General features: G+C 33.7%; 1 protein-coding gene across 2 annotated transcripts; it reads left to right on the plus strand.

Annotated features, from left to right (window-relative positions):
* The first annotated feature begins 2,040 nt into the window (after nucleotides 1-2,040).
* LOC147392959 (transcription factor tau subunit sfc1-like) lies at nucleotides 2,041-25,507 on the plus strand. Of its 2 annotated transcripts, none has more exons than XR_015182291.1 (16): nucleotides 2,041-2,755; nucleotides 3,578-3,757; nucleotides 6,321-6,687; nucleotides 6,845-6,976; nucleotides 7,554-7,644; nucleotides 8,023-8,089; nucleotides 8,788-8,830; nucleotides 11,925-12,096; nucleotides 12,212-12,310; nucleotides 16,094-16,162; nucleotides 18,250-18,388; nucleotides 22,575-22,773; nucleotides 22,917-23,086; nucleotides 23,210-23,249; nucleotides 24,429-24,664; nucleotides 25,284-25,507. XR_015182291.1 is itself a non-coding variant. In XM_086456548.1 (16 exons), the coding sequence occupies exons 2-15, from the start codon at nucleotides 3,623-3,625 to the stop codon at nucleotides 24,602-24,604; spliced, it is 1,899 nt and encodes a 632-aa protein (XP_086312674.1). In that variant the 5' UTR covers nucleotides 2,042-2,755; nucleotides 3,578-3,622; the 3' UTR covers nucleotides 24,605-24,640; nucleotides 25,284-25,507. The 2 variants fall into 2 exon arrangements, 1 of the variants encoding a protein (XP_086312674.1); XM_086456548.1 differs by having other exon boundaries at nucleotides 2,042-2,755; nucleotides 24,429-24,640.
* The last annotated feature ends 949 nt before the right edge of the window (nucleotides 25,508-26,456 follow it).

The following is a 26,456-nucleotide window of genomic DNA, read 5'->3' on the forward strand; positions in this document are numbered from 1 at the left end:
ACATACAATTCAATTAAAATTTTCTTATTTTTAGAATAAATATTAAAATGGAATGTGTAAAGGTATCAAGTGTTATTGATTTGTAATAAGGTTCAAGTGTTTGATATGCACACATAAAAGTATCATATGTTTTTAATTTATCAAAGATGAGTTCAAAGATGAAAGGTACTGATAGTGATTTTGAAAAATAAGATATAAAAATAATAAATCTTAAAAAAATTATGGAATTTTCTAAATATTTGCATATTTAGAACATTGTTAGATTTTAATTCTCAAAACATGTTTTTCCTAGTGAATTAATCAACGAATTCACTAATGTGGATTGCGCTTATTAATTCGTGGGGTGCTTTTATAATTACCCAAAAATAAAATAACAATATAACTTCTTTGCGTTCTCTAAGAACCTTACGAGAGAAGTAAATTTTAGCACAAAAAAGTCATCTTTAATCTCTTAGGTAACTCATCCGATGCAACTCAGTGTCGTAGACCTCAAGATCTCGAATCGAGATTAGAAACCAGAGCCATCGTTTTTTCATTTTCATACTCTGTTTGGAAAAGCTGTATGTAAAGTTGCTGATGCTGAATTAAATTACTGAAGCTGAGAGAAAGTTGCTGTTACTGTTGCTGAAACAATTTGCTAAATTGAATATATTGTTTGGTAACATGTTGTTTAATTGTGTTGTTAAGATGTTAAATTGTTTGGTAACCTACTATTTAGAAATTGCTGGATGAAATTAAAAATAATATTAAAAAAAAAGATATTATTTATCTGATATAAGTACTAATATGTTAATAATAAGTATAAACGTATGATTTTATATTTTAAAAAAAAAAAAGATTCATATAAAATTTTAAACCTAAAATAACAGAATCTAAGAAAAAAAATGAAAATTTCTATTGACACCCTAAGTTTTACTTATTTTCAACCATTCACCTATGTTCTTTATTTATTACTAAAGTTTGCCTCTAACTTTAATCTCAATAGAATAAAATATTATAGCACTCATTCAAACAATTTCACTAGTTTTTTACAATTAAAAAAAAAGATTCATATAAAATCTTAAGCCTAATAAAAGAATCTAATGAAAAAAAAAATGAGAGTTTTGATTGGCACCCCAACTTTTACTTATTTTCAACCATTCAACTATTTTCCTTATTTATTACTAAGGTTTGTCTCTAATTACAATTTCAATAGAATAAAATATTATAATAATCATTCAAACAATTTCAATAGTTTTTTACAATTAAAAAAAAAAATTCATATAAAATTTTAAACCTAAACAAAAGAATCTAAGAAAAAAAAAATGAGAGTTTAGGTTGGCACCCCAACTTTTACTTATTCTCAATCATTCACGTATTTTCTTTATTTATTACTAAGGTTTGTCTCTAATTACAATTTCAACAAAATAAAATATTATAGCAATCATTCAAACAATTTTCATAGTTTTTTACAATTAAAAAAAAAAAAAAAGATTCATATAAAATCTTAAACCTAAAACAAAAGAATCTAAGAAAAAAATAAATTGAGATAATAAAAACACGAGTCTTATTAACGTGTGATATTAGTAAAAGTTGTCGAGACAGTAGAGTCTCTTTAAAAATAAAATTATTATTAGTCTTAAAGGTGCTTTGATAATGTCCATTAAACAAATAGTTGAGATGGGTGAATAGTCCCAAAGATTTTCAAAAAATTGTAGATCTAAACTAATTCTTAAAAAACAAGAACTCATCTTTGGAAAATTTTAATCTCTCCACTTATCTCAATCACCCTTTAATGGAGATTTTGGACTTGATAATTAATCAAAATTTTTTTTGATACCCAATTTGATCCGATAAATATCCAAATCGTCGTGTTAGATCCTTCTCAATCCAACGGTTGTGATGTCAAGTAAAAAAATTCATCAATCAAACATTTACTAATTGCACACCAATTCATATATAAATACTAAAGAATTGCTACAATTGGTGTAGCGCTAACAAAAGTTGGTCTGTTAAAAGTAACTCTCTTTTTTACTTTGTTTCTACCACATGGTTCAAATTCTCTAAAACAAAAATCCCCCAAAACTTGTCCTCCACCGTATTTGATCTCCATCACCGCCACCACCAACATCGACCAAACTGTCTCTGACCATGTGGCTGTGGCTGTGGTGTACAATGGAGTCCAGTCTCCTCTTCCAACTTCAAATTCTCTAAAACAAAAAGCCCCCAAAACCAGTCCTCCACCATGTTTGATCTCCATCACCGTCACCACCAACATCGATCAAAACGTCTCTAACCAGGTGGCCGTGGCTTTGGCGTACAATGGAGTCCAGTCTCCTCTTCCAACTTCAAATTCTCTAAAACGAAAAGCCCCCAAAACCAGTCCTCCACCATGTTTGATCTCCATCACCGCCACCACCAACATCGACCAAACCGTCTCTAAGAGAGAGAGAGAGAGAGAAAGAGAGATGGTTTTTTCTACTTATTTTTACGAAACCGTGTGATTTGCCGAGCCTCGTTGAAGTATTGGTAGTCGAGACAATCGGCTGCTTTTTCTGATTGAATCGGCAACTTAAAAGAATTTTATTCGACCCCATATCAAATTTCCGATTTTTAGAGGTGCCCCGAAAATTGGAGGGCCTTAGAGTTTCTTGGCGTGTAAATAAAATTTCCCAATTTCTTGGCGCCAAAAATTCTTACTTTTGATTTTCCAAACACAGTACTGAACTTTCCAGTTTCATTCCCCTCTTGGAAACCCTGTAATCTAACTGATCGGGTAAGGTTTTTTTAATTTCTTTTACCTTCTCTGTACCTTTTGTTTTTCTTCATACATGATTTTGTTCTTTTAGTTAGGGTTGTACTAATCTTCAAGCAAATTCACAGTAATATCCGTAAATTATTTGAACTTCATTGATTGATTTTCATAGAATTTCAATTAAGCTGATAAATGTTGAGATATATATATATTTTTTTTCCATTAAGCTTCGAATTTCTGTTTATTTTTCTTTCTTAAGTTGCAATAGAAAAAGAAAAAAAAAAAAAAAAAAACTCCCAAAGGGTATTGAGCTTGGAATTCTACTAAAAATCCGTTTTTGTTTTTGTTATTTATTTAATTTTTGTATTTGATCTCAGCTTTGAACTCTTTTCTTTAAAAAAAAAAAAAAGGAAAAAAACTTGTCTTATAATCTAAAAAAATTGTTGGTATGAAATTGTGCTCTCTCAAGGTTCGAACTAACATCTGTCAAATTCACCTTTTTAATGCTTTTATCGTAAGTATCAGACATGTTTTAGTTTTTTTAATCAATTTTTATTTTGCTTCCAAGAAATTCTATTTTCTCCATAATCAAATTCAAAATCTGGTCCAATTTTTTTGAATCAAAACCATGTCACACACCAATGCACATACACAAACCAAAACCATAGTCTGCACGGATATATCCCTTAGGTTTCTTGGTATTCTTCTTATGTTTGACTATAATTTTGACTTGTTTTTTTAGTGTTGAAACCTACTATATAAACTCCTGCCATACCTTATGTTTGTTGTATATGAAATTGCTCATAGTGGATGGGCCTTGACACTTACTTACCATTGTAACAGTTATTGTAGACGATATAATTTTCAAAAGAGTTAACAACAGAAACAATGGGAGTCATAAAAGATGGGTCTATCTCAGGGGTTTTACCAGAAAAGGAGGGTTTTGCGGTGCACTATCCAGGCTATCCTTCCTCCACTTCTCGCGCTGTTGAGACTCTTGGAGGAATTGAGGGAATCATCAAGGTATTCTTTATCAATAAGTTTGCCAATTAATTGATCAATCCAAGTTAATGTACTCCAAATCTCTCTCTATTGCACAATATGTATATGATACGGTTAAGGATTTGGTGATGATGGTTGAGTTTTAAAAAGGGTTAATTGTGAGGATGATCCCTATCCTCACAAAAAAATCATTCTTGACTTATTTACGATTGAATATCTTATAGGCATAATTCATGAAATATTGATGCGCTTATTTACAAATTGAGTGAACATGTTGTTGGTAGGCAATTTTTGTACCTTGGATACACCAGTTAATGGTTTTGAATATACTTTAATAACTTATCGAAAAAGAGGGAAAACATACAAATCATTAAAATATATAGCTCAAATAATAAATCCTCGAAGGACTGGGAAGGAAACTAAATGGAAACCAAGTCCTCTTCTCAAACATAATTGTTTTTAATTTGAATGTTCTTAGCAGGATGGATAACAAAGTTAGTGATTAAAAACATATAGATGAGGCTATTGAGATGAAGAGTGGTGTTAGGAGCTTACTCTTAATGTGCCTTCTTTAATGGGAAAAAAGGAAGTTCTGGACCCCACTTAAGCAAGAGAAAATCTTGTTGTGCATGAGCACATAATTTAATGAAGCAACAACATATGCTATTTTATTCCTTGAAAAGTATAATATATAGGCTGCTATCAATCCTACTTGCAGAAATAGAATCTAAACAGGAATAGGAAACTAACTGTCAAAATCTAATTAGGACTCTCTAAAACCAACTTCTACTAAACCAGGAATAGGAGAACTGTTAGGTCCAACCACTCGGTAACCACACGATTATGTTGCTTAACAACCTATAGATTAAGCAATTGCTTTGGTTTGGGCTGCAACAATTCTTCGTTTGAGAGAGGTGGTAATTCCCGAAATGGTTGAACAAACTTCCTAATCACACCCCCAATTAGTCTCCAAACCCATTCCCCACTATTCCCTTTACTGGAACACTGTTGCAACATGCCCTTGCTATAACCACACATCGCTATATTCATCCCTAGCCCTGTTAAACTCGCTGCCCATTAACTTTAACCCTCCATTATCCCAACCAAACATAATTGAACCACTTAAACATTCCCCATTAGATCAATTAGTATTTTTTTGGTTCATCCATACTTATGCTTAAGTTGATCCTTACATGCATTAACATAATTTGGATAGACCATTGAAACTCATCACTTGGATTAGAAATTGGGATCCTTAGTTAGCGGAAGTTAAAACTTTCATTGGCATCCCTTCATCTATACACTTGAGAGATAACTTGCTGTAGGACTGTGACTGTCTAGGAACCAAGCTAAATATTTAGTAGTTTCTTATTTGAACTGTGGATACATGAATGTTAGATTTATATTTTTATTGTTTTATTTGTTCAGTGTCTATCGTAGATTCATCATTTTAGGTTAGGCTTTACCATCCTGCATATCACGTTGGTTCATTGTAGGATCCCTCCTTGGTGGCTTCTTGTTCACTAGTCAAGGTCTTTGACATGCTCTGATATCAAATAATGCAAACTGTAGCTTGCTTTCAACAAAATAAATGTAAGAACAATTGTTAGACTATGCAGTAGGAAAGGGAAGAAACCTAACCTTTTCCTCAATGGAAACCTGAAAAAATGGTTTGGAATGTCAACTCTCTTTTTTTTCTTCATCAAAAAACAACAACAATAGTCGTCTTTTTTTTTTTTCTTTCTGGAATTTAAAAAACAGCCCCTCATCTAAACTCAGAGTCCTAACATGAAAGACTTAAAGTTTCTAGAAAATGGGATCTCGAAGAGGTATATATGGCCTGCTTTAGTTTCTTTTAGTTGGGGCCTGCATTGTTGTTTATAAGGACAACATTTAGTTTTACATCTGTTTTTTCCTTGCTTTTCCCTTCGGTTATTCTCCTGGTAGGTCTCCTTAATCTCAATTGTCTCCTTTCTTTTGTGGTTCTATGCTGCTAAACTTATTAAAAAATCAATTAAAATCTCATGAACGTGAAAGAAACTAATTTTTTTTCCTTAGCAGCAACAAGGGTAATCCCCCGCTCCCTCTGTTCTCCTTTTGCATACGAGAATTTATTTCTGTTTTACATGGGTAGGACTTAAGTCACGTATTCCAAATTAGGTGCTTTGACTTTATTACTTTAGTTCCTTGTCCCAGCTTCTCCTTTGTTTAGTGTAACCTCATATGTGATAGTTACACACTATTATGGTTCATGAGTTTATATTGGTGTGCATATCATTCTCACTAAGTGTTATTCTGTCTTAATTAGTTTGGTCACTTGCATATTTAATGTCCTCATTGTAGAAATGTTGTTCACTAAAGCCACTGCTGTCCACTGGTTATCAGCCTCCTTTTCTCTCCCAATCTTCATGTCTAATTAACAAGTGAATTATTAACTGAACGAATCTGACGTTATAAGTCGTTTCTACTTGTAATTTATACTTTTTTATAGGCTTAAATATAGTAGATTCTCAAGTAGTTCTCATTATCAATGAAAAGAAAACATTTTTAGCTTCTCTTATGTATTCCTCGGTGTTATGTGCAGGCACGGAGCTCACAGTCAAACTCTTTGGAACTTCATTTCCGTCCTGAAGATCCCTACTCACATCCTGCATTTGGGGAGCTTCGTCCCTGTAGTAGTCTTCTGCTTAGAATATCCAAAAAGAAAAGTAGTGATGATCAAGATGCTCTGGTTTCAGAAAGTATGTCAACGTTTTCATCAACAAAGACCAACTTAGAGCCAGTAAGTTGCTCTCCTGAATCTGCGCAACATGGGCAACAAAGTAGCGGCCCTGTGACTGCCATATCAGCTGTTAAAAAAAGCAATGAGGTGCAGATACAAGAGGAAGCAGTGTCGACACACCTATCAGCTGAAATTGTAGCTCGAGTGTCTGAGGCCTATAACTTTAATGGTAAGTGTGGACATGTTTTTATACCCATGTATAAAAAAAAAAGGGTGGACATGTTTGTAAACTATCTGAAAACTATTTTTCTCTTTAGTATCATTAGCTTTTCTAACAATTCTCCTTGTTACAAGGTAAGATTTGAGTTGGTATTCTCTTTCTGCAGGAATGGTAGATTACCAACATGTTCTTTCTGTTCATGCGGATGTTGCTAGAAGGAAGAGATGTCGGGAAGATGTGCAACCAGACATAGTCAACAAGTCAGGGTTCAGGAATGAGTCGGCAAGCGGAGAATTTGGTAAAATTGGAAAAAGATAAGGAACAGATTGAGCTAGGGTCAGGGCTATATAAGTATTCCTGCTAAGTAATATACTCATATTATATCACTAAATATCATATTAAATTATAATAATTAATCATCAAACCCATATTGATATCATCCATGCATCCACAAAAAGTAACCTCAACTCAACACATTCAAGGTTCATTTTGTTTAAAATATAAAAAGATTACAATCGTGAGTTCAAGTTAGGATTCATCAACGACGGGTCAAAACCGTCAAATTCAATGTCATTCTCATTATCTGATGCTTCACCAGTAAAATGGTCACCATCTTCTTCATCAAGGTTCTCTCCTAGGGTCATCTTTCATTTTTTTTCCCGACTTAATCATGAAGTTCGTAAAGTCGAGATTAAATTGGCGAAGGAAAAAATCATGATTTAATCATGACTTTTTCAATGAGTTGCATAATTTGGTGACTATGCAACCACACCTTGGTGAAGCCTTTTTCTTCATGTTTTCATTTTTGCTAATTCTAATTGGAATTGGATCCTCTTGTTACTCAAAATTTATATATTTTTATTATTATTTTACAGAGAAGGGTGGTCTTATGGATGTATATCGGGAAGAATTGATGATTTTGGTACCCCCACTTTTCTCACCCAAGGACATGCCAGAGAAATTAGTGTAAGAGTGTTCTACCTTTTTTTCTTCATATTAAAATAATGGCTACTTGAATATCTGCTTTTCACAAGTTAGAAATATACTGAGGTTCTTATAACAATGCTTGTAGCTTTGATATTTTGGGTCTATCACTAATATTTATTTCGTTTATATGTTCTAGATAGAGAGAGATCAATCTATGAAGAATGCGTTATCTGGCCCTTTATGATTAATGAGCTTCTCTTGAATAACACAATAAAATTTCTGACTTTCGGCAATTCATTTGTTTATAAATATCATTAGTGAAGTTTTATATCAAGTTAGACCCATGGCTCATACGGTTTCTTCTTTGATATTCAAATTATTCTAAATGTTTTGGGTTTATCTGCATCGTAATTTCAGGTTGAAACCATTGACCACGTTGAGTTCAAAAAAGAAACAGGAGGCAATTGTGCAGCAACGTTGGGAGGTATGCTATGAGACCTTGCTGTATAATTTTAAGGGTCTTGTTAATTTAGGGCACACGTTTAGGTTGCATTAAATAAACCTTGGAAATAAGCATTTGAGGGTATTTTTTGTAAGGAAATTCAATTTCCAAGGTGTATTTAATGCACCTAAATGTGTGCCCTTAGGGCACATGTTAACAAAACCCTAATTTTAATGATACAACTCTATTGTTTTTTCGGGGACAATGTATATGTGCAAGTGTAAATAAAGATGTCCATAGGTGAAGCTATCAGTTGTTCAAAGTCGTCCTTTTCAAATGCATTTTCTGATAAGGCGTGGTAGAGGGTGATAACTGAAAATATTTTCATTCTATGGTATATAAGACCCACTACATAAACATGGCAACATGGCTTATATGTGGCCAATTGGTGGGCTTATGCGGTCTGGTCTTCTGGTTTTAGGGTGTAGGGCAATAAATCTCCCTTATATGTCTCATCATCTGAAGATTTAGGGCAGCTGTAGTACCCCTCAATAGCTATGTGAAATTGGCGGTAGCAACCTCATAATGCTTGTAGCACCAATCATTATTCTAATTTAGTACCAAGTGCTTCCTTATTTTGTATATTTTTAAACGAATTATTATATTAGTAAACTTTGTCTGCATATATTAAAAGGTCACAGTGCGGGAACTAACACATTTCTTGTTCTTTTATTTTGCAGATGGATATTGCTCCGTGCCTTGCAATTGATTGTAACATTGAAGATATCCAACTTGTTTCATGATATTTTATGATAAACTACTTTTCGTTCTGCTCCTGCACTTATTTTTGATCTTAAAGAAAAAAGAAATGATTATGAAAGTGAACAACACCTGGGTCTCTACCTTGGAACATGTGTGCTGTGTTGCATTAACTGCTGATTTTGGCATGCTAATTCAGTGCACATATGAATCACTTAGTAATGCATTTATTGCTTAACATAAGGATAAAAAAATTAATTAATTTTTTTTTTTTGTGGATAGAGACCCCTTTAAACACTATGGATCTGTTTATGAAGATCATGGACAAAACACACAAGACCATAGACTACAAGAAATATTCATGCTTCCTGTAATACAAGCCCTACCACTACCATGCTTGACACACTGTTGTTGTATCAACAGTATAGACTGATGATCTCAGTAGGGCCTCTTTGATGTGACCTGATGAGGTGTGAGAACCCCTCTACTTCGATACCTAGTTGCAATCATTCTTGGAAAAATAATATAGTAGCAAGAAGGTAGAAGCAATGGGGCTGTAAACTGAGAACTCATACCCTTTCAACCTTAAATTCCAATTATGTAGGTCACATAAGATGCCCTGTACTCTAGTGTAACCAAGGTCTAAAATGTCCATCTTCAGGTATGTCTCTGTAAGTTGAAAATTGTGACAGTACTATTAATGCAGGACAGGAGGGAAGAAGATGTAATACTCGGGTAGGGAATCTGGTTTGGGTTAAGGATTTGGGCTAGGGTAGGGTTACCGTCAAGGTTTAGGGTATACCCAAAAGGGTTTAGGTTACGGGGTTTAATTAAGATGTTTTGCAATTAGAGTTAGGGGTTTAGGTTTATAGGGAAAGAAAATGATTAAGGGCTGAGGCTTGTAGATTAAGGATTATGTTAAGAGTTCAAGACAATCAAGAAGTCAAAGAATCAGGAATTAAATATTTCTTGAAAATCAAAAAAACATAATGAAGATTTTTTTTATAGCAAAGAAGATGAAACCATTGAATCACACCAAGGCGTTTCTTGGAATCACACCAAGAAACTCCATAGAAAGAATTCACCTAAAACAATATTTTAAAAATTATCTTTATTTATAAAAAAATTCTATGAACAAATCCTAATAAAATCTATATATAAAGAAAATCTATCTAAGAGTTTTTATAAATTTCTAACTCCTAAAATAGAAACCAACTAAAAAGTTAGTTGGTTTAGGGTTTAGGTGCTTTGATATGACAAATTATGCTTTACTGTCTAAATGGCTGTGGAGGTTTGGTGAGGAGGAAGGTAGCTTGTGGAGGGAAGTAGTGGCAAATAAATTTGGGTTGGGAAATAAAAGAACCTAAAGAGGCATATGAGTGTGGGGTTTGGAAAAGCATCTTACATCATTTACCTTCTTTCCGTAAGAAGGTAAAGTTTAAGGTGGGGAAGGGTAATAGGGTTTGCTTTTGGGAAGATAGATGGCGTGGAGACACTCTGTTGAAGGAAGCATTTTTGGATCTTTTTGCAATGTCGGACAAGAAGGGGATGACCATTGACTCATTCTTGGTAGGTGATGGCTTGGAAAGAGCATGGGATTTTGGTTTTAGGAGAGACTTTAATGACTGGGAATTCAATAGTGTGGTACATCTTCTAGAGGTAGTTGATTCGGGTGTTACTTTTTTGGGGGAAGAGGATTGTAGGTTATGGGATGGTATGAGAGAAGGGGTGGTTTTACCGTGTGCTCATTGTATATGGCTGCATTACCAACACCAACCTCCCTATTCCCCGCTTTCATGATTTGGGGCACAAAGGTTCTTTCCAAAATTTTGATCTTTGCGTGGCAAGCATCCTTGGGCAGGTTAACCACTATGGCTGCATTATCGACACCAACCTCTCTATTCCCCGTTTACCATTTCGATCAACTTATTAAAAGAAGTTTTCAAATGCCTAATTGTTGTGCCTTGTGCACGAGAAACCAAGAGTCGGTAGACCACCTATGAAGCATTGTGAGATAGCAAATTGTTTGTGGGCTCATTACATTAGCCTCTTTGGCTTGGAAGGTTGTTTTCCACGAACAATTAGGGAGCTATTCATGTTGTGGCTATTTTGGGGCTTTTCTTTTTGGCGTTCAAAGCTTGTCCTATTGCCCTTTGCCGTTTGTTGGGGTCTATGGAAGGAAAGGAATCATCGAATTTTCGAAGGAAAAGAATTATCTTTCGAAGATCTCAATGTTAATGTGTTGGGGTTACTCTTTTTTGGGGGAAAGGCTTTTAAAGAATTTAAGGGAATCTTTTTTGAAGATTTTTTATTCGATGGGAGCTTGTTTGTAACTTGGGAGATTAGTTATCTCTGTGTGGTTTTCTTTTGTTTCTTCTTTTCTTGATTAGTTTAGGTTTTTTTTTTTTTTTTTTGGGACTTCTCGCCCCCTTTTCTAATGAAAGTTTAACTTATCAAAAACAAAAAAACTTACTAAACTAAACTAGGACTTTTTATTCCATTGTACCAACTTTCCTAACTTAAAACATTCCCAAAATAGGAATTTTCCAAAAATAGTAGAAAAAAATCTAATTCAAAAAAAGACTCCTATTAATTTAAAATACCTAACAATGAACTTCTAAAACAAATAGGTCTCAAAACAAAAGTATAAAATAGGCCCATAACTAAAATAAAATAAAACACTAAAACTAAAATATGGTCCAAATAGGGTAGGCCCATAATCTCTGATGTCTCCATCAATTTCATAAGATGCCCTCAGCTCTAGTGTAACCAAGGTCTAAGATTTCCATCTTGAGATATGCTTGGTGAGTTGAAGAACTGAGATAGCATAATACAAGCTGAGACAACAAAAAGGCAAAGTGGGAAAGACTGAGATAAAGCCAAAACTTTTTGACCTAGGGTCTCTTCTTGACCAGGTAAAAAAATAGACATCCTAGAGAATTCAATGACCCTAATGTTTAGAAGTGAACTTGAAGAAATAATTAGTAATATCTAATCATTCTTTTCATACTAATGGCACACGATATATCATGTATAAGGCAATAAAAGACATAGAACCCATGCTTTGTTTCCTCTTTCTCCCCATTTTTGACCTCCTTGTGGCACTTAAGATTCCTACAGATTCCTAGTAAAGTCAATTGGGAGGATTATGTGCCCCGAGGCTCAGATAGCTGGAATTGGCAGATGGTTGTAGCTAAATTGTTTGATGAGCGTCCTATATGGACCAAGCATTCATTGATTGAACGCTTGCATGATGAAAGTCTACATTTTGGTGTCCATCTTCTTAAGAGGTCTTGTCCCAGGACATGGTTTTTTGTTATATTGATGAACCTAATCTGACATCATTTTGTTTATGATATTTGCAAGGATCCGGCATTCATGTGATGTCTTTCATGTTTCTCACAGGCTTCTATTTAGAACTGCTTACTACTTTTCAACTGGACCATTCCGCCTATTCTGGATAAGAAAGGGATATGATCCACGTAAAGATCCTGAATCCCGCATGTAAGAGTTCAATAAGGAAATTGGTAAAATTTATATTGTATTTAATAAGTTTTCTTCCACATTTTTTATTCCTTGTGGTACAATTCCACTGCCTTCTAGCTGTTTCTCTTGTATCACAATCATGGATTGTATACATTTCTATTTACAAGCAAACTTTCTAACCCATTTTTTGTAGACTTTTATTGGTAGATTAGTAAGGAAGGTATGAACAGAACATAAGGCAGCCCACTTCATGAAAATCAATATTAATTGTAAACTAGAAACACATACACAAAGCTTAGGATCTGGTGGGTTTCTTGAATGGACAAAAATCATTTGTGGCTCTCTCTAGATTGCTCAAAATAAAGGCTAGCTATATGCTTATCACATACAAGTCAAGCCATAGTGCGCTAGTAGATATAAGTAGACTTAATCAAGTCAAGTCATTATGCTCACTTGCTCTAATGCCTAAAGATGGAGAAGTTTAATGGAGATTGACTCTTGATAGAGTTGGAGCTGCTAGTAGAATCAATGTTGTCAGGTGGATAATATTGGGAATGATTATTAAGGTTGGCCCATTGAAGCTGCACAATTGCATTGATATTTTTTAGGGGTCGTGGAACTAATAGATTCTAAGTTCAAGTGGAGAATATGTCAAGTAATGAGTGTGGTTATCATTCTTGACCATGAGGTTTTATTTGGCAAACCCTAAAAAACAGGGATTTGTGGATTGAATCATTGAGTTGTTCTAAATTATTTAAATATTGTAATATTTTTGTATGATTGCACAAGCTTATTTTGTTATGGTCATATACCAAATATCTTTTTTTTTTTAATAAGCATCATATACCATATATCTAGTGATGAGACAATATGTAAATGTTATTTTTTCATGGATCATGATATTGGGTATTCAAGTCTGGCACTGGCATGGGATGTCAATATTGATCAATCCCGGCAACAAGATTCATGACTTAGAATTATATTTTAAATAATTGAGAACAAAGTATTTAATTTTATTTAGCATTATGGATAATAATGGGTTACAAGATGAGATAACTTATGATACTTAGTGTTTTAAAAGGCTTACGCCTCAAGGCGAGGCTTAGCCACCATGTCTCAAGCCTTTTTAGGTGGAGGCTTAAGCCTCGATATTGACTTGAAAAACTTGAATTTGAACCTCCAATTTTGTAATTTTTTATTTTGCTTTTCTTACTTTGTTTTATTTATCTTCCCTTCCTTGTGTTTTTTATTTACTAGAACTTATTTAAGTTGGAGTGTTTTAAGGTTGAGAAACAAAAGATTTAGAGATAAATCTCAAAAAAATTCTCTTAAACCCTATTTTCTCCTTACACAAGGATTTCTTCATTGTGCTTTCAATATTCATTTGAGTTTGATTCTCTCACTTATGAGTTTCTCACGAAGGTTTACGTCAAATAGAATCATCAAACCAAAACTTTACTTGATATTTAAGATATTGGGTTATTATATACATTTTCTTTAAGTTTTTGCAACAACGAAAAAATATCTCTTTTTTCTCTTGTTTTGTGTTTTGTTCTTCCTATTATTACCGGTGGATGCTAGTAATGGCTAGAAGAAGTGATAAACAAGTAGGTTGAGGTGGAGGTCATAAAAGAGACCACACTTGAAAGCATGGGTTGAAGTTGATGGATGAGGTTCTGGAAAAGTCGTATATTTATGTAGAATATGTGTATTGTTCTAATGTAGTAAAGATTGATGAAGAGACTGAAAGACCATCTTGCGTGAACCAGAACAAACGTTGCTCCATGCTCACATACATCCGAAGATATTACAAATAAGATGAAAGCTTTTATCTATTGAAGAGACAAGAAAAATAAGAAAATTAGCCAAAACCATTTTAAAAGTTTGGAAAATAAATGAGCATATTATGGTGATCCCATAAAAATGTTGCTTCATTATAGTTTTTATTTTATTTTATTATTTCTTATGATTTTTTATATATTTTTAGGATTTTATTTTTATAAAATTGTCGAGGCTTATGCCTCACTACGCTGCATCAAACGAGCCTTAGGACATGGACACACATTAGTTGGTGTTTGACATGGGTACAAAGTTGTTTGAAAAAAACGCCTTTGAGATGCCGATGCGTTTGTACTTATGTATTATAATATTATTATTTATATTTTACTTATCACTATTTTAAATAAAAAAAGGAAATAAATGTACAAAAAGCAAAAGAAAACATTCTATATAATGTAGCTTTACAAGAGTAGATTTCTAATATCAAATCATGTCATGTTTGAAAATTATTTTATGGAGGATGGATTACACCAATTTTCTTTTGTGAATCATTTTCATAGAAAATCAGTACATTAAAGAGTGACACTACCTTGCATGTTATGGTTTGTGTTGGGGTGTGTATGTGTTAATAAGTATCAAACATGACAAAAATCTTGTGTGTCATATCCTTGTTACATAGCCCATAAATCCCTTAGAAACTTGATGTTTACCACCAACGACGTACACAAAAGGGATATAATTATTCTATCAACCTTCTTACCTTTTAATATGTTTTCCCTTTCTTTGTTTAATTACTCTTAATATTGAGAAAATTGGGCGGTCTTTTCCCTTTCCAGATTGAGTGGATGGGGGCCTTAGCTAACGTACGTTCAAGGGTCTGCCAGTCAACTATGTTCTCACCTAATGAGGTGTTCAGCATCACGAGTTCATTAGTTGATTATCAATAAAAAAGAATTGCAAAATACTAAGCAATGCTATTACTTATGCTACATGTGCCTCTCATGTGAATTCCCCTAGTATATGTTGAGTGTATATTTTCCTCCACTTGGGTGTGTCATACCCCAGTTAAGCCCTATGACCCTCTTATATTTTCCTCCACTCTCAAGTGTGTCATACCCCAATTAAGCATCGTGACCCTCTTATATTCATAGTTCTCCCCCTCTCCAACAGATCAGTCTTTTGGAATAGTTGGTTGGTTAACATGGTATCGGAGCACTAGGTTTGGATAGGTGACGGGTTCGATTCTTTACACTCTTATGGGTGAGGGGGAGTGTTGAGTGTATATTTTCCTTCATTCTCAGGTGTGTCATAATCCCGGCAACCCCCTCTTATATTCATAGTTCTCCCCTCTCCAACAGATCGATCTTTTGGAGTAGTTGGTTGGTTAACAATATATTTAATATTACATTTGCTACGAAGTAAATTTCAATTGGAAATGGTAGAGCTTGTGCAAAAATGGCAGAATTCATTATCTATTATAAATGCTCATTCAAATAGAAACGATAATTGCTAAACCAATGAGGAAGACAATAATCTTAAATAAGGACTAGAGACCGTGGAGCATCAAAATCTAACAAGTACTTCATCCTTTGGGTAGTGTCCATTCAATATGAATGTGATGGCGGTTTTGTCCTATTTAAAGTTAGTGAAATGTGCTTGGCCCACACATTAGATTTGTGATGTCTGAACAATCTTGATTCTAATTCCTGTAGGACTACTGATTTCATGGACTGAACAATGTTCCCATACACTTCAATTGTTTAGGTCAACTCTTCAAATTGGAAGCTTGCATGCCTAGAATTGGATCTCTTGCGGATTTTATTCAAATTAGCATTTTTGGATGATGTGTATATATGTTTTTTCTAAGCTTCTTAATCGTTGTATTGTCCTTTTCACGATGTTTTTTGTTTCTTTTTTTATTCAATATCTTTTTGTGCTCTAAATATCTATACCATTTTAGAATGCTTTAGAACTCCTTTACTTCAATGGCTGCGTATCATATTAGATGTTGACCTCCAACAGATACCAAAGTGTTGATTTTCGGGTACCACCTTCATTACGAAACATTGAGGATGTGAACACAACCGATAAGTGAGTTTCCACTACAGTTACATTTTTGGTCTATTATTTTCTTTACATCTTTTATCTTGTCATCATCACATTGATATTTGATCACTGGGTGTGAAGGTTTTAACTTTCGATTCTGGTTAGCTTGGAAATGGAAATGTTTTGATCAATGTGCAAGTGCTGTAGAATTTCAAAAATAATGGAATTATATAGTTTATAGAAAACCTCTAAAATATGCTTTAAATTTAGGAAATGATGAAACATGCACAAATCATAATATTACAACCAACAATCGTTTGTCTTACTTATATAAAATGAAAACCACCCCTTTTAACTGAGAAAGCAAGATGAATAGCATTTAGTATGTGTTGACACAATTATTTGAGGCTTGGAATCTCATAGGAAGACACATATTTAAGTCAAAAGCAGCTGACTTATAATCTCATGCACTTACAACTACTTGAATCCTGTGTTTTTCGTGCTTGTAAATAACATATCGAAGTATTATTATTATTATTATTATAAATTATATCCAATTTTAAATATAAAAGGAGTGGAAAATATGTTTCGTGGAAATAGAAATATTTGAGATATGTTTCCTTTCAGTCACTGTAGAAATGGGAATATTTTTGTACATTTCTTGGAAACATCCCATTGGTTGTTCCATTCAACAGGTGATATCTCCAGAGGAGATATTTCACTTGTATACACCAAATAATTGCCCTCAAAGTTAAAATCTTGTATTGTTCTATTGTTTCATTTTTTGAAAAAAAAAAATGGAATTTGATTCCAATGGAGATATTTCACATTTTTAGTGGTTTACACCATAAATTACCCTTAAAGGTAAAATCTCATACTATTCTTTTGTTTCATTTTTTTAAAATCGAAATGGAACCAAAACATTTCAAAACATTCACACTTTAAATCATTAAATTTTTATTTTAAAATAAATGAATATTGAATATTGAAAATTATTTTTAAGTGTTTAAAATGATAGCTTGAATTAAAATCAACGTGCATTAGAAATTCTGTAAAACATTCTGAAACAAACATTGAAATCTAAAAAAATTGCATTTGATGTATATACACTGTTGTAAATGTCTTTATTATTTGATTCAGTGAATTTTAGTAGTTTCAAATTTTGTTTAATGATTAGTTTAAGATCGAAACACTGATATGTTTCTGTATGTTTAGAGAGACATTCTAAAACATTACGACACATTTGAATTTCAATTAAAAAGTTTTTTCTTTCTAAATGTGCAAATATGTTTTGGTTTGTTTCGTGAAACATTGTAAAATATCGAAGTATTGCTATACATTCAAAACTTTGCAATGTTTGGTTCCAATATGTCAAAAACCAGAAGGTTCTTCCGAAACATTCTCAAAAGGTAATGAAACTTTGAACCATGGTAACCCTTGTACTAAACCAAACCTTGGAGATTCTTACGTTTGTTCTTTCAGTCCCCTGTGAAAATGGAAATATTTCTATATTCTGTGCAAATATATTGAGATTTAATACTACTATAATCCATCTAGACATTTCAACACCATTATGCATTATCCTTAATATTGGGTTGGACAACATAAACCCTATGTTTCCATTCAACACTATCTTGAGCCATATTACTATTCAAGTTATGTGTTTTTATTCTTTTCTTCCTACCTTCATGGACATCATTTATGTCCTTCTACCCCTTTTAGAATCTTTGACTTGCTCCAAAGCAGTCTTCAATGGTGTTAGAATTAGTCTTTCCTTGTTTGTGATGAAAGGAAAGTTTATTGAAATGGTTTGGTCATGTAATCCAAGCACCTGTGTGCACGCGCGCACATGCACACGCACCCCACACCACCATGGTTTAAAGTTTCGTATTGTCTCAGAATGTTTCGGGTGGGACTAGAACGAAACATCAACCTTGACATGTTGAATGTTTCAATCGAGAAAATCTTGGATTTTCTCTTGATCAAAATGTTAACTTGAAACAAGATCTTAGTCCTTGGTTTATACTGTTAGTAGATTGTGGTTTTAGATTTGATGGATCACATTACTTGTTTTGACTAATGTCTTAAGATTCTAACCATCTAATTTTTTTAATCATTAACTTCTTGCACAGGTTTAAGCATAAATGGAAAGATCTTTGTACTTTTCAAGTTTTTCCTTGGAAGTGTCAAACTTCCTTTCAACTTTCCGAACTTGTTGACGATTACATTCAGCAAGAGATTAGGAAACCTCCAAAACAAATGACTTGCTCCGTAAGTTCTTAATTATTCTTTTAAAAACCTAACGACCAATTTGTCGTAATTTCTAGAAATTTTGTAGGTTAATGGATGTTGCACATCATGATTGATTGATTATTAAGAATATCATATTTTGGAGCTTCTTTTTCTTTCCCTTTTGGTATGTATCTTACCTTAGAATATAGATAGGATCTTTTCCAAGATTATACACTTTCACACGTCTCATATATACTTTCGATTTTTTCAATTTCAATAGTATTTAGACTTTTTTTTTTTTTCTATCCAACTTTTAATCTTATTTGTTATCTTTTGTATCAGGGTAGTGTTGTTTGCCATTAAATTTTGTTAACAAGGTTGGTGCATAATTTAATGTTTCACATCTTAATTTGTGACATGGTGTAAGTAAAATCTTGGCCATTTTTAGATTTGAATTTAGAATCTTGATTCGAAGCATCTCATAAATATTTATATGTAAATATAAGATAGAGGATGTCAAAGAACAAGGTGGTGAAACCTAAAAAGAGAAAAGACACTTTTTGCAAACAAAGTGATAAAAGAAGAAATTTGGGACTTAAGAGGCAGATACCACAATGATGTCAGATGAAGTAACTAAAGGCATTAAGGGAGTAACAGAAGAGTTCTTTGGGGAGTCTATGCGTAAAAATCATTCATAAGGAAACTTGGTGGTGGAATATTGATATCCAAGAGATCATTAGACGAAAAAAAATTCATTACAAGTTGTGGCAAAGAATTAGATTTGTAATACAACTTTGGAAAAAAAGAAGCAAAAAAGAATAGTGTGTGAAGCTAAGCCTAGGGATATGATGATTTATACGCCAGGTTGGATACTAAAGAATGTAAGAAAGATGACTACAAGTTGGCACCAATTAGGTAAAGGAAAACTAGATATTTAAATAATGTTATGTGATTGGTTTATTTTCAAAAATTATTCAATGAGGCTAACAAAGAGACTTGGAGCTAGCAAGAGATGTAAGGAAGATTTAGGAGCACATGTACTTCCATAAAATTAAGGTTGTATGTCACAGCCTCGTCGGTGCGCCATTGGTTGGACGTGTAAAGGGCTACGAAAACCAAGGAGCCGCCATGTGGCAAGGTGGAATGGAAGGGAGTGTGCTTAGTTCCACATTGGACGGGAAAACGTTCAAATCTTGGTCTAAAACGACAAATTAGACTCTGCATAGTACAACGTGTTATAAAGTCGTGCAGGCTTCGGCCCAAAGTGGAAAATATTGTATTATTGTGGGTCTGGGGCATTACAAATGATATTAGAGCCGAGGACAACTCTTATTTGGTGGGAAGATTGTCACAGCCTTGCCGGTGCGCTACTAACTGAACATGTAAAGGGCTACAAAGACCAAGGGTCCGAGTGGAGCCGTCATGTGGCAATGTGGAATGGAAGGAAGTGCGATTAGTCCCACATCAGATAGGAGAATGTTCAGATCCTGATCTATAAGGACAAACCAAGCCTTATATAGTACAATGCGTTTTAAAGCAGTGCAGGCTTCGACCTAAAGCGGATAATATTGTATTATTGTGCGCCTGGGGCGTTACATTGTAGGAGTGAATTTTTTTTTTAACAATGATGAAAATAGATGGTTATTAAGACTTGATGGTATTATAGTATAGAAATGCATAGGAAATTTTATATTTTCCTAGCTAATTAAGCTATTAAATAATATTTTGAAGACTAGAAAAGATGTCGGATGAATGGAAGAAAAACATCATAGATATTCAGAGTTGTACCAACTATCGAGATATTAAGCTTATTGAGTCACATTATAAAACTATTGGAGGAAGTGATTGAACAAATGTTAAGACAAAAACAAATATATTAATGGGCCAATTTGATTTTGTGTCGGTTAGTTGAAAAAGCTTCGAAACAATCTTTCTTCTCATACAATTGATAGAGAAGTATAGAAAAAAGAGGAAGAATTTTCAAATGATTCTTGTAGACTTAGAGAAAACATACAATAAAGTACCTAGAGACTAATTTTGTGGGTATGGGGAAAGAAGGGATTCTAGATTGATACGTTGACATAATTGAGGACATGAATGCAAAGGTTGTGACTAGTCTCAAGACAAATTAAAAGTAGATGAATGAGTTCCCATTTACAATTGGTCTAATCAAAGATCAAATTTTATTCCTTGGTTTTTCACCTTAGTTATAGATGAAATAATTGTTTATGTTGAAGAGCATGTTCTTTATTGTTACTTGCAGATAATGGTGTTGTTTTAGTTGATGAGACTAGAGAGAAAGTCAATACAAGAGCTAGAATTATAGAAAGATGGACTCCAATTGCTTTGGAATAAGTAGAGCCAGATCTAAACATGTGGTCTGTAAATTTAGCATTGATACCCAGGACGAGGAATGTCCTATCAAATTGATGGCCTAGAAATACCCAACAATGATTACTTTCTTTGGTCAAATTGGTATCAAATTATGATAGTCAAATTGGTATCAAATTACGATAGTCAAATTGGTATCAAATAGTCCTCATTACATACAGTGCAAATTAGTGCATTAGCAATTTAGCCCTAACTAACATTAGGTTTTTTTAGAGACATCCATTTGAGAAGTCCTTGGTGTTCCTTACATTTCCAATGCCACAGGTATATGATTGATGTTGTAGTTTCTTTTCTACTTGTTATTTTCTATTTGTATCCAATTTCTAATTTCAACTTTGTGGACGTTAATTAATTGATTTTTTATAATTTTATGAAATATTTCCCCTACTCTCTTTGCTATGCCTGCCAAAAAATGATGCATCTCTCTGCTTTTCTATTGCGTATGGGTCAAGATGTGTCTTGGTTTGGGACTTCGGTTTTAGAAGAAACTTTAACGACCAGGAGATTCCAATGCTTTCATCCCTTTTTAGCATTTTACCTTCTATTAGTTCACTTAATTAGCTGGGCCTTTTAGTGTGAAATCTTTCTACAATCTTCTTGGTACTGTTGAGGAGATTTGTGTTTCTGTTGCCTCGGTTTGGCTTTCAGCTATCTTGTCAAAAGTTGTGTTTTTGGTTAGCAGCCTTGGACAAGCTTCTCACGATTGATCACCTTACATCGAGGGGTGTGATCATTGTGAAGTTTTGCTCCTTCTGCAAATCTAATTGTGAGTTTGTCAATCATCTATTTCTCCATTGTGGGGTTGGTCATCAGGTTTGGTCTTTCTTTCTTTGTTTGTTCAATTTCTATTGGTGTGCTCCTTGTTTGATCCATCGCTTGCTCGATAGCTGGAGATCCACAAAAAGGAGAGGATTCATTGAAATTTTATCCCCCGGCTATTTGTTGGGGTTTGTGGAAAGAAAGGAATGGGTGAACTTCCAAGGGAAGGAGCATTCTACACAGGAGATCATATTTAGCATCGTGGGTTTTTTATTTTATTGGTGCAAGTAGTTTCGTGAGTTTAGGGGTTATCGTTTTGAGGATTTCTTGTTTTGATGGGAGCTTGTTAGGAGAGGGTGATGGTCTTGGTGTGGGTTGATGCTTGATGTTTGTTATTGTATTGGTTTCTTCTTTCTCTTGTTTTTGGTTTTTGTTTTCCTTTGTTGTTCTCTTTGAAGACTTCTTGTCCTCCAATAAAATTTTGGTTATAAAAAAAAAAAAAAAATTTGTGCTTATAACTCTCTCTTGCAAAATTTCCATCGAAGTTATAATTCATTTCATGAATTTTTTTGTTAGCAATGTATCTCTACAAAAATTTTACTTTGCAGTACATCAATCATATTATTTCCTTGGAGTTATTAATATATTTTGGAAAATTAGGAAATTTGAATTTATCACCATGTACCACTTTAAACCATATTTTTTCTTCAAAAATTAATTCTTACTCGCATTTAGGATAAAAATAGAATAATTGTTAAATATTCTAATTAATTGAAGGTATTTGTATTTTATTTATTAAAATTCTACAAGTCAATAAAGATGCATGGACTTGATTAATACTTTGTACTATGTACTCCACATAAATGTCCAAACAAAATGAGATTATAGATTGCAAAGGCTGCTCAAAGTCTAGACATATAACAACATGAGAAGGTTTGTCGGGAAGGTCAAAATGTTTCTTGACAGAGAAATTTAATTTCATGGTGAATATAAAAGCTTTTCATGTCAGAAGATATATGGTTGAAATCATTAGGATCGCTTATTATTGTTTACATAATGTTGTTTGGTCATGTAGTGTTCGACAGGATGGTTTTCTTCAGATGTGTTGGATATCTTGAGACTACGTGTTGCAGTGAGATTCCTATCAATATATCCAAAAGAAGGTGCAAAAGACTTATTGAAATCTGCATCGGATCGGTTTGAGAAGTTGAGGAGAGCACATGCTCTTAAAAGGGATTTGAGACCTGAAGAAGAAAATCAATATGTTAACAAAGGTCAAACAGCAACAAGAACACCTTTATCTTATGCAAAGAAAATTTTGATTGTTGCTATTATTTTTGCTGGTCTTTCCCATATGTATTTTCTAGTCTATTTACCACCAATCACATCTATCTTACATATTTCTTTTCATTTGTAGACTCAAGTAGTTGTGCTACAAGAGTATCACCAATTAAACATAATGGTACAGAAATGGTGTCTGATGATGGTAAATACGAATCGGATGAGGATGACAACGATGGTTATGATGAAATTGGGGAAGTTGAAAATGAGGAAGAGGATTTGGATGAATATGATTCACCACATTTGGTAATTAAACCTCTGCTATATTTGTAAATTTAAGTTTTTTTAAAACTTGTGTAAGTTGCTTTTGGCAGTTTATTATTTCTGATGCTTTTTGTTGGACTTTATTTTCTGTTCTCTTGTTTGTAGGATGGCGATGGTGGGAATTTCTCCTTGCAACCTTGTTCCTGTATCCTTGCAACATACTAAACCCTTTTTTTCCCCTTTTATCTTAGCTAAACTCTATTGTCAAAAAAATTAGGTAATCAATGATTCAATTATCTTTTTCAATTTTACTTATCAAAAAAAAAAAACTTATCTTTTCAATTTTCATTAATTTATTTTTTGGAAAAATCTAATTGAACATAACAGTGTAGTGATCACTGTGATAATCCTTTTTGCATGTTGGACAACTTTCATGGGATCGAGGCATGCAATCGTAGCCTACATTCTTAAAGGATATGGGATACCCTAAGTTATCCAAAACAAATAAAAAAATCATTCTGTGATAATAGTATTGAATTTGAGACATCCATGAAATATATCAAAATATTTCCATTTCAACTGGGCTAGACACAGACTTAGATGACCCAATTGTTATCATTCAATATTAGATGTAGGCGTTGTTGGACTCCTAATGCGAGTTCATGCTTCGGGCTGAGCGTCTCTTTACAAGAAAATGAAGTAGCCAAATATACTTCATCAAGGAGGAGACCCATCGTATGTGTCAAGGGGGTGCGTACGAGAATAAAGTGTTATTCTTTGGTTGTGATTATGTTCCCTATACGGGGAACTGATTTAATGACTGGAGGGTTATGGATCCCCTCCTTTGAGTGTGAATGGCTGCAACACCTTAGGCTCAGCTCAGCCCCATTAATTTAGGGACCTCTCTAGTCTTCTCATCTTCATTAATAATCCATGGGCCGTTTTGATATTTGTGTTTAAGTCGGGATTCGTTGAGGAAAGTTTCTCCTATTAATCAAGTATCACTATATATTTTGATAAGGTGCTTATAAAACTGGGATTATCTACAAGTGTTCCATATTTCTTCCCTTTCTTCTTCTTTAAATGGAATACTTTATGTGACTTGTGAGCCTTTAGTTATCTTGCTTTTGTTCGGTTTGTTTTTTCTTTTCTTTGTTGCTGTTGTTGTTCTGTGAGTGGTGGCCTCCTTGTCTACTCCTTTTGTTCCTACAATTAATTGTATAATGAGTTCTCGTCATCTTAACCAGGCAAGATTACTAGTTAAAATACTTTAACCTTGTAGTTTCTCTAAATGCAGCCCGATTCTAATTGAATTTATTTTCCCTCGTTGAATATCAATTACCTTCATCTCAGAAGAAGCATATTTCCTATATATTTTGCATAGATCCCATTGGAAAAAACATCTCTACGAACTACTTGCAGGAGCTCTTCGGTAGTTTTCCATCCACTGAAGCGGGTAACAGTAACATGCAATATGCCGACAGCAGTGATGATGAATATCAGATATTTGAGCAAGATAGCGGCGACAATGATAACTACTCTGATGATGACGATAGATAGCATCATTTTATTTTGTCGTTGAAGCACGGTGGAGAGGTGGGTCCCAATTCCCTTATTTTGGTATGTGCCTACTTGAATCATTTATCGACATATATTTATAGGCAATTAATGGCTGAGACTTTAGATTTTCGCCATTTCAATCTGTATGTATATGCAATCTTACAGGGCTAGGAATAAGAAAGTGTAATGATTTTCTGGCACCCCCACTGACACACTCCCATCACAGAACCGTAGATCATTTGCCTCGGGATATGTATAACCATAAATCTTTTTCTTGTGCATCCGGAGGCAAATGATCTACGGTTATGTGATGGGGGCATAGGGGTGTGTGTGTCAAAGGGGGGCGTCATATTATCACAACTCAAGGAAAAGTCACAGCAGCTGTTCAAGTACTGATTGATGGAAAAAAAAAACTTTGAAGTGGGCAGCCCGATTCAAAATTTTGGTAGAACCCTCTTCTTTGGACTACACGTGGTGTATCTGAGGTATCCCAAATATCGATGAAAAAGTAGGGGGGTGAATTAAATACCAGAAGCCACGTGTCATGTTGCGAACAGAGTTCTACCGAAATTTTGAAGTGGGCACCCCGCTTCAAAGTTGGACTCTTGATTGATGCATTAAATAATAAATTTATATATATGCATCAAAACTAACTTCAAGCAATCTGACACTCTTGCAGAAGTTGCTGGGAGAATATCTTCAGCGTTCTTTGAAGGAAAAATGATGTACAGTTATTCTCTAATGTTAGCACAGAAATTTGGTATTTCCTCATTTGTTAAATTAAAAGTTTCATGAACAGGGGTGCAGAGTTATTTGTCTAAGGCTGTAGAGTTATGTCTTGCACTCCCACAAAACTATAATTCAAGAAAATTTTCAATTATGTATTTATTATTTTGGACCAAATCATTATGCTGTTCTTAACCCTTATTTTATGCATGTGTTGACCAGTTGTCCAGTAAGATCAGTAAATAATAAAAACCAAGTTTGGATTAGGCAATTCTTTTTACAGTTAGGTTAATTTGGATAGATGGAGAGAGGTAACTTTGAATTTGGGAGGGTTTCGAAAAAAAAAAAAAAACTTTAAATGACTCCCTTGTTGATTTAATCCGTTGGTCCCTTATTTGATGTTTTTTTTTTTTTTTTCTGAATTTATTAGAAGAAGAAAAAAACTGTCCAATCTTGTGTCACTGATTCGATTCCTTGTTTGGGGGGCTTTATCTTAGAAAAGCCATGTTAACCTGACTTTGAATTTGGGGATCATACAAATGATGATTCGTTGTTTCTTCCAAACAATCATAATCCGCAACCTCCCTAAAAATTCTATAAATTACAAAGTTCTCAGATATCATCAGCAACTTACATGCTATATGCATTTTTGAAAGAGATCGTTTCCCATATCATTAGTCAAGGAAGGGAAGGGGTGGTCAGCTTCCCACCCTCCCATCCTGCAAGTAATCTCCCTCTTTTCCTACCAAGTCAACTTATTGTTATATCCTAAGCGCATATAGACATCTAATGGAACGTTGGCATCAAAGATGAAACTAAAATTATTGGATTAATCTAACCTTGAAAGTCATGTAATCTTCATGTAATACTACTGTTTTATTTGGAAAAGTTATATGTACAGTTGTTGATGTTGAATTAAGTTGTTAAAATTGAAAGAAAGTAATTGTTGCTGAAGCAACTTGCTGAATTGAGTATACTGTTTGGTAACATGTTGTTTAATTGTACTATCAAAATATTAAACTATTTGATAACGTGCTGTCTAGAATTTGTTGAATGAAATTAAAAATAATATTTTTAGAAAAGATTATTTATCTGATATAAAGGCCATCGATAAAGTTATAATTTT

The sequence above is a fragment of the Akebia trifoliata genome, chromosome 10 (assembly GCF_017979445.1).
Source record: "Akebia trifoliata isolate Shusen 1 chromosome 10, ASM1797944v1, whole genome shotgun sequence".
In the NCBI taxonomy this organism is placed as follows: Eukaryota; Viridiplantae; Streptophyta; class Magnoliopsida; order Ranunculales; family Lardizabalaceae; genus Akebia; species Akebia trifoliata.